A 9,793-nucleotide genomic window follows, 5' to 3' on the forward strand; every position below is an offset into this window, starting at 1 on the left:
GATATAGGCTCTGTGTGGCGATTCCATGTTTGCTGGCTGAAGTAGTGGTTTCCCATGGTGGCAAGTTCAAGTTTCCAGGAAAGAAATGGCATCAAAAAATGGCATTTCCTTTCAGTTCTTACTGGAATATCGGCAAAAACAAACAGAATTAACGAAACTATTCATGTGCCTTTTGGAATTTATGGGTGACTGAAGGTTTAAAGGCACTTTGCACCTCTTTAAAAGCAAAAGAGTGAAGTAAGCTAGAAAGAGAAAAACAAATATCGTATATTAACGCATATATGTGGAATCTAGAAAAATGGTACAGGTGAACCTATTTGCAGGGCAGGAATAGAGATGTAGACATAGAGAACAGATGTGTGGACATGGTGGAGGGGGAAGGGAAGGGAAGGGTGGGATAAAGTGGGAGATTAGGATTGATGTATATACACTACCATGTGTAAAACAGATAGCTAGCGGAAACCTGCTGTTTGGCACAGGGAGCTCAGCTCGGTGCTCTGTGATGACCTAGGTGGGATGGGGGAGGGGGTGGGAGGGAGGTCCAAGAGGGAGGGGATATTTGTAGACATATACCTGATTCACTTCATTGTACAGCAGAAACTAACACAACATTTTAAAGCAATTATACTCCAATAAAAAAATAAGAAAATAAAAGCAAAAGTAAGATTCAGCGGACTTCCCTGGCGGTCCAGCAGTTAAGACTGTGGTTCCACTGCAGTGGGCAAGGGTGTGATCCCTGCTCAGGGAACTAAGATCCCACGTGCCACGCGCAGCCAAACAAAAAAAAGTTAAGACTGAGCACTTAATATATAGATTAAACTACCCCCACAAAGCAAAATAAAACAAATGCAAAGCTTGTCATATTATAACATAAATAGTAAAATTTGCAAATATAGCAATTATCCTAAGATAATAAATACTAATTATTATAAATTAAAATGAAATTTCTTTCTATTCAAAACTACAGTTTCTTATTGTTGATAAAAATCTGCCAGAATGACTCAATATATTTTTTAATGGAAGCAGACAAAAACGTCTTTGAACTGAGTAAATATTTACAAGATTGAGGCCACTAATAAGCGCAGTCAGCCCTCCAAATACATGGGTTCAACCACTACAGGTTGAAAATATTTGAAAAAAAAAATTCCAGAAAGTTCCAAAAATCAAAGCTTGAATTTGCCATGTGCCAGCAACTATTTATAGCAATTACATTGTATTAGGTATTCTAAGTAATCTAGAGGTGATTTAAAGTATATGGGAGATGTATGTAGGTTATATGCAAATACTATACCATCTTATATAAGGAACTTGAAGATCCACACGGTATCCGTGGAGGTCCTGGAACCTCTCCCGCTCGAGTACTGAGGGAGGACTGTAGATGAGACATACTGTGGAAGCTTAATTCTCCTTTTTGACTTCCTGAGTTTTCTGATGAGCTGATTAATACAAAGAAAGCATTTCCTAATTTTCATGTCTTAACTTCCAGTATGACAATGTCCCAGGCACAGCAGTTGTGTACTTTCCTTCCATATCGACCCTGGTACTTTGTGTTTATTTTGGGGTTTTTTTTTTTCTTCTCCTTTTTGTTGTTTTTGGCCACGTCCAGCAGCTTGTGGGATCAGGGACTGAATCCGAGTCACAGCAGTGAAGGCGCAGAGTCCAAACCACTAGAGCACCAGGGAATTCCCTGAGCCTGGTACTTTGGAAGCAGTCCTTCAAAGTCTGGCTAGAGTCCTCATTGCTCAGAAAGTCTTTCCATCTCCATTTTCTGCACCAAACAGGTCTCCAACAATTCTAGCTGCTGATCAGTCCAATGAGGATTATCATCCCTCTTTGCTGAAAAAGTTGAAGATCTGCTAGATTACCACATGGAGAAAGAGGTGGCCTGAGCTATTTGCAACTGGCTGCTCCTGGAGGAACCTGAAAACCTTCTTGTCCTTCAGGCAGGAAAACAATGGAAAGATTCTTCCATTAGGTGCAGAACTTGTGAGGCTCTCCTGCTTTGGCAGGCCGTGGTTCGGGGCTGGTCACAGCTAAGGGTGCAGACAGGGCTGGAGAACGTCATCCTGGGTGACCTCAGTGAGGAGGGTGGCAGGCCCCGGTGAGCCTGGTGATGCAGGTGTCTGGCTGTGGGAGCCTGTATCCAGCTGCTCTGAGTACCTGCCTGCAAATGAGATTCTTAAATAGTACAAGGTTGTCAATTCTGTACTTATGCCAATGTTGTTTCCAAGTTTTTCCAATTTCTCTTCAATTTATTGGCAACAGATAATGTCGCCACTTCAACGTTTCTTTTATTACGCTGGAAATTAAACATTCATGGAAAAGGACAGAGTATAAATCCAATAGGGTGTACTCATCCAAATGAGACCCAAGGTTGAAATAAAATCTGAGTCTCAATCTGTGTCTTTTTAAATTCTAATAAGAGTACTTAGACATTTGACATTTTACTGTATGTTCATGCTTTGTAATGCACCAAAATACAACTAGCCTCGCCTCTCTCCATGTCCCCTTTAAGGGGCTAAGACATTAGATTTGAATTCTTCCACATGACTTTACAGGAGTCATAGTTCATGTCTCCAGACATAGTCTACGGATAAGAGTGGCATAAATGTTAACACCAAGGGCTAATTCATACCATTCTCTTCCTTCTGTCACCAAAAGTATGCTCACCACATATATATGTGACAATGCGCTTGGCAATGTGGATTCCAGGAAAGTGAGGCAGGGGTGGTGACCGCCCTCCAGGGAGCAGGGAGGACAGACTTTAGAGGCAGGATTAGGATGAGGGAAGCACCACGTGCTCAGTGCAGCTGAGGGCCAGTGCTCAGAGCTGATGAAGAGGAGGGCCTGGGAGCAGCAGAAGGCTCCACTCTGACAAAAATCTGGGGCTCCTCAATTTAAATGACATCAGATTTTCATTTCCTCTTCTAAAACACGGAGACAACTCAAGTAGTTGTCACACAGGCAAATGTAAAGATTAAATGAAGTTTGCAAATTATAGTCTGAGAATCTGAATTTAGTGAACATAGCTGCCTTTAGCATTAATGTGACATATAGTAACTTGTAGAGTCCATGATCAGCCCCGCTAAAAGAGGCTTTGACTGCCGCTCCCTTAACACTGTCAGGGATCTGTGTGTTGAGGCCCCAAATGCAAACTGCAGGAGAGGGGTTGCCTTCTGGACTGCGAAGGAGCAAACCCCAAGTTTCCAGGCCTAGAGCAGTGTCTGGTACATTAAGGAGAGAAATCCTACAGCACTTGAAACATTTGCAGAGAACCAGCATCAAGGAAACATGGCTGCTCTGTATAAATGTATAGTATAAATGAGATAAACAGTCCCTTCCCTCATCCTCAGTCTCAGGCCACCTCTGGTGATATTATTTTAAGACAAAGGTGTTTTTAAATGTTATGGGGACCAGGAAATGGGTTATAACATGTACATGGGGCAGAGGGTGACGAAATGGGCCGTTCCTATATTTTTAGCTATGGAAGGTCACAACGTTACTTCGAAAGCTATTTCCTGGCCAGTTGGGTAAAGAAAGGGAGGGCTTCCCTCAAGCATGGAATGTAAGAAAGCACCAAATCTAAGTGATCAAGATAAATCATATTTTAACACAATATATAAAAATGAAAATGCCACAACACACATGCTGAAGAAAATAGCAAAATTTTAAATAAAGACAGAAATGACCCTGCATTGGGATGACGCTGACAGTCTTATAGAGGAAGGCTTCACGTTGCCAGTGAATTTGGGTAATTTCTGTTTAGTCTATAAAATTCTTACCAGAGAAAATGAGAAGATCAGACCTGGTAAATGTCCTCAGCTGCTTGTACAGGACACTAGTGACTCTTCTTTCTTCACTACAGTCAAGCTGGAGTCCTGAGAAAGGTGTTTCAGACACTCGAGTTAAATAAAAATTATTTAAGACTGTCACAGAGTCACAAGCAATTGTCAAACACTGCAGTTCTTCAAACAAGTAAAGAAGTAGTCTTGAAAATATTAATGAGTTTGCTTCCATTAAAGCTAGGAAAGTAAAATTATATTAAATTCTTGTTTTAGTATAAAGAAACTATAGTTTAATAAAATGCTATGTTTTAATACCCATATATTTTAATATCCTACCTTCAATATTTAAATATTTTCAGAAAGTATAAAAAATTGTAAAATATTTAAATCAATCAATATAAGTTTAATTTAAAAATATAAAAAATAAAATGCTGTGAGTTTTTTTTGTTGTTTTCTGCGGTACGCGGACCTCTCACTGTTGTGGCCTCTCCCCATTGCGGAGCACAGGCTCCGGACGCGCAGGCCCAGCGGCCATGGCTCAAGGGCCCAGCTGCTCCGCGGCATTTGGGATCCTCCCGGACCCCGTCACGAACGCGTGTCCCCTGCATCGGCAGGCGGACTCTCAACCCCTGCGCCACCAGGGAAGCCCCCTGTGAGTTTTTTAATGTTCCTACCTTTCAGTTATTCAGTACTTCCTCCCCCACGTTAATGCTGTATTCCTGAAAGACACCATGACGTCCCAGAGCATATACAGGGGCGCTCAGCTCCCGCGACCTCAGCCCCGGTGGTGGCTGCGCTCCGACTCACCCCCAGGGTGTCCCCAACACCGTCCGGGCGCCCCATCGCCGCCGCCGCGTTCCCCTTTCTCTGAGCCGTCGCAGCATAGCGCCAGAAACGAGCCCGAATCTGTAAAATCGGTACCAACTCGCTTCCCAGCTTCAAACCCCTCAGAAAACGGCTTCTTAACCAAAAATGGCCTCGCTCAAGTTTCTGTGCGAAAATAAAGCACAAAACTCAGGGGAAAGCCCGAAAATGCAAGGTTCCAGCTTCCAACCAGACAAAATTGTCGCTGGCGCGGCCGCGACAAGGCTCCCACTTGAGAACTCAGCATCGCGAAGACAAAAGTTTTTTCTCACTATTAAATCAGTATAAAGATGCTCCGTGAGGATGCAACTCAACTTTTTCTCGCGCTGCCCAAACCGCGTAAAGTGCAAACTCTCATAAGTCAGCGTTTCCCTAGCCGAACCGATCAAAAGACATCCGGTGCCCATTAGCCGCCGCCTAGAGAAGCGCACTGTCCCGGGTTCCAGGGAAGGAACCTGCCCGCTAATTATTTAGTGGTGCCCGCGCGCCCCCTCGCGGCTATCTCGTGAATCACTGAAATTCTCAATGGCCCAGATCTATTTGCTAGTGGCAGGAGTGATACTCAGCTCCATCCCTGCTCGCCCTCTTGGCTGGAATTTGCCTTGGATCCATAGCCTACAGAACAGGGAACTCTTCACACTTTTGAGACAGATGAAGAAGATCCCGTTTCAGTCATGCCTAGAGGACAGAACCGACTTCAAATTTCCTTGGAAAACGGAATATCACAGAAACCCTGACGACTCAAGGCACCGGCTACCACCATCTGACGCTCCAGCAGATGGTAACTTCTTCAACAAGGAGGAAAGCCAAGCTGCTTGGAACAACACCCTACTCCATAAACTACTCTCTAGCCTTGATCACACCTTGGAACTACTGCATGAGCAAGTGGAAAATGACAACCTGGATTGTCCATATTTGGAAATTGTTGTCCCTAAATATTTCCAAAGAATCCATCTCTATCTGAAGGAAAAGGAATACAGCCCCTGTGCCTGGGAGGTTATCAGAGGAGAAATTAAAGTGTTCCTTTCTCTCATGTAATAATTCTCCAATTACTGTCAACAAATAAAGAAGAAAGGTACACCTGTGACACTTCTAATCAAATTATTGTCTGTTTAGTCCTCTAAAGGTACGTCCACTCATATTGCTGCACATGTTGAAAAATATCTGAAGTGTCACGAGTTTACAAAAATATATTTACAAAGAAGAACACAATCTATTTTCTTATACAAGTAATTTTACAATGTGCTTTCTAAAATCTGTTTAACTTCTTGGAGGGTATTTGGATCCCCAACTATGACGTTTATTTTAAAATGGAAAGGTTGTTAGCATAGTACGCTGTTCAAGACATTTGTCAGTTAATTTCATGTTAGCTGCTGTCACAGAGAAACAGGAAGATGTCAGTAATTGGGTCATAATAGAAATTTATCTTTCCATCCTTAAGAGAAAAATGCAGGCTTTCCTAATCAGATGAATTTTCTAGTTGACTTCCTCTAAACAGTGATGTAGGGACATGGGTGCCCTCTATTGTGTGGCGTTGCTCTATTCAATGTGTGATTTCCGGTTTGTGGTGTGTGAATCTATTCCACTCAGTGGTAAAGGAAAAAGTATGGGGATTACATGGGATGTTTTCAAGGGCCAAGACAGTATAGGGCAATATCACCTCTGCTCACATTAGTTGGCCTGAATCTATGATCATGGGAATCTAAGTGCAAAGAAGTTATTGGGCGACTAATGGAAGAGGAGACAAGTTCAATGAATAAGACTACTTTTCATTTTTATACTATTTGCACTAATGACATTCTAGAGAAAAGAAACCAAAACAATGTTCTTGCTTCCACTCACATTATAAAAAAAATTTGACTTGGGGTCTGACTCCACAATTGTAACTTAGGTATGATGACATGGATGTCACTCATCAGAGTTCACAGCGTGATTGACTCTTTGAAAGAAGCATTCAAGTTGATTCCCAAAGGCATAGACTAACAAGGAGAATATCCGCAAGTGTAGAAACAAGTTGTTTCCTTTTTGCCTGAGAGAGACAAGAAAAGGAGGGCCACGTAGCTCCTTGAAAGTACTTGAGGATGACTGAACTAAATAAAAGTGGAGAGTGGGTCTTCCATTCATGTCCAGGCCCGTGATTCTCATCCTTATCTGCTAAATACTGAAAATGCGAACTTGAATAGCGCTGCAAAGACTTTTAAAAAATACCTCACACAATATTCCATTGTAACTTCCCTTGTAGAACCACAAAGGATTTTAAAGTACCTGTAGATTATTGTCCTTTCACATCATATCTATCAAATATATCTATCAAATATATGATTGAGCTCCTGAAATGACAGGGACTGGACTAGCTGTCTAGGCAATGGGGTTGGGTAAGATGCTGTCTCTCCCTTTAGGTATTTTACACACTCCTGGAAGGTATTCTGAGGACACAATAGGTCAGGACATGTCTTACTATTTGGGCATCTTCAACAAAATAGCATAGACTGGGTAGTTTGTAAAGAGCGGAAATTACTCACAGTTCCATAGTCTGGAAATCCAAGATCTGGGTGTCAGCGTGGTCCAGTTCTGCTGAAAGCCTGCTTCCAGGTCACACACTGTCCACTTCTCCTTGGCAGAGACTGGGGGATTTATCTGAGACCTCTTTTAAAAGGGCACTAATTCCAAGTGTGAGGCCTCCCTCCTCATGACCTAATTACCTCCCAAAGGGCCCACCACCTAACACCATCACTTTGGGGATTAGGACTTTAATGAATCTTGTGGGGTACCAAACCTTAAGAACATAAAGTTCTTTAAAGGCTACACGCCTGTCATTTAGAAGTAAGAATATATTCATGCTGAGTAAAGAAAGATGAAAGGGCAGGTTAGCAGAAAAAAAGAGCAGACCAAGGACTCAGAATCCAAACTCATGGTTTTGGACCTGAAGTCATGCTTTAGTTATTACCGGCCAAATTTTGGAAATCAAACTGAAAGGAGCCCACTCTCCCATGGAACGGAACGAAGATACAGGATGCAACAGATCATTCATCATTCTCTGTGAAGAGTCTCCAAAGATTCTCAGGAGAAACGTAGTAATTGCCACATCAATAAAGATCCACTAAGGAGTAATATGTGTCTGGTTACTGTGAGCTGTGAGATTCAGGGAGAGTCTGAGTTCAGACAGGTGGCTCTGTATATGACACCAGGCTAGTTCTTTTCTATTATAACCTAGTAGAGGGCAAATTAGAGATGAGGCCATCCTCATGAGTTTAATATAGTGCCAGGCACAGGCTGAAAACTGTGCTGCAACTTGAATGCCCAGAGCCATATGCACCTTAAAGGAAACATAATCCTAGTGGTTTTAGCAATAAACTCAGTAGGCATGACTGATACCAATAAGGGAAGAGTGGAAATATTAGCCATTTCGATTATAATCCCAGCAAATATGGCCCTGATGAGGCAAAATAGCTTGGTCATTTGCAAATGCCTTCCAGTAGGAGGAGAAAATCTAAGAAATTGCTTTAGTTAAAACTACCTGTTGAGTGATTACACTGGGCCTGGTGCCCATGATACCGCAGAGAATAAGACAGAGTCCAGTTACTACAGAGCTGATTTGCCAAAGATGGTCACATACGTATTGTTTGACGATGGGAATGTAGAGGGCTGAAGCAACATAACTTCCACTGCAAAATAAAAAGTATTGAAGAAGATTGGAGCTGAAAGTTAATTCTTTCCACGACATAATATTTATTCAGTTCTAAATTAATTCTGAAGATGGTTTCCTTTGGTTTGAAAAGGATAGACTTGGATTGGCACCTCTAAAAGTCCTTAAGGAAATTTGAAATTTAATGCAAAAATAGAGAGAAAGATTCAAATTGATGATGACTGCTAAATCATGCATTCACACTGGGGATGCTAACTGCTTCCATGGGTACAAACATTAGTTTTTAGGGGTATGAAAAATTTTGCTATTACAATTCTGTGGCACTCCAAAGCTTAACCCTATACAACAAAATCTTATTCCTTAGTATTCATTTTTGTCTTTGGGCTTTCTTGTGTATCATACATACAAGAAGCGTTGACACTGAGTTCATGGAAGATAAACAAACTGCATACACGATCAGTGCTCCACACTATGGTGACTTGATGGCTCACTGGAGGACTTTCTCTCCATCATTTGCTTGATCTCAAAGTAATATTGTGAGAGGTGGCCTTCACTTACTTCTGAGCTCCCATTGGCTGTCTTGTGGATGTTGCTTATGTTTGAGTCTCAGTATGATTTGCGCTATGGGAATTAAATACAAATAGAAAATTGTATTTGCATATTAAATACAAAAAAGGTTATATTTTATCATTTAATTCTACTAAAGTTGTTCAACACATTCATAACCACAGCAAGTGCTTAACAGAAAAAAATGTTTACAATATCTAGATGAATATCTAGCAGCAGTGAAATTAAAAATTATTTTCTGAAAAAATTTTATTGTTTGATATGAAGCAAAATTGAAAGTTAAGTATCTAAAAACAAATACTAAGAAAATAATTTTTTTTTTTGGGGGGTACACACGCCTCTAGCTGTTGTGGCCTCTCTCGTTGCGGAGCGCAGGCTCCGGACGCGCAGGCTCAGCGGCCATGGCTTACGGCCCCAGCCACTCCGCGGCATGTGGGATCTTCTGCGACCGGGGCACGAACCCGTGTCCCCTGCATCGGCACTCGGACTCTCAACCACTGCGCCACCCGGGAATCCCAAGAAAATAATTTTAAAATTTCAATGATTATGAGCAGTTTTGAATGATTTTTAAGTATATCTATACCTTGGTAGTACTATAAAGTTTATAAATTTTATCTGAATATGTAGTTTGCTACATTCCTGTTTATATAAGTAAATATAGTAATTAAAAGTCACTCTGAAAACTTACTTGTAAAGTTAAATTAAAATTCAATAGCTTGTCAGTGTGATACACCACATCAACAAATTGAAGAATAAAAAGCATATGATCATCTCAATAGATACAGAAAAATCTTTTGACAAAATTCAACACCCATTTATGAAGAAAACTCTCCACAAAGTGGGCATAGATGGAACCTACCTCAACATAACAAAGACCATATACAACAAACCCACAGCAAATATCATTCTCAATAGTGAAAAACTGAAAGCA

At 41.3% G+C, this 9,793-nt stretch overlaps 1 protein-coding gene across 1 annotated transcript; it reads left to right on the forward strand.

The window, feature by feature from the left end:
* The first annotated feature begins 5,174 nt into the window (after positions 1 to 5,174).
* LOC136124664 (interferon alpha-like) lies at positions 5,175 to 5,687 on the forward strand. Its single transcript, XM_065879438.1, is given in 3 exon segments — positions 5,175 to 5,368; positions 5,370 to 5,428; positions 5,431 to 5,687. Coding segments are annotated over 3 exon segments (510 nt in total).
* The last annotated feature ends 4,106 nt before the right edge of the window (positions 5,688 to 9,793 follow it).

This window comes from Phocoena phocoena, chromosome 6 (genome assembly GCF_963924675.1).
Source record: "Phocoena phocoena chromosome 6, mPhoPho1.1, whole genome shotgun sequence".
Taxonomy (NCBI): domain Eukaryota; kingdom Metazoa; phylum Chordata; class Mammalia; order Artiodactyla; family Phocoenidae; genus Phocoena; species Phocoena phocoena.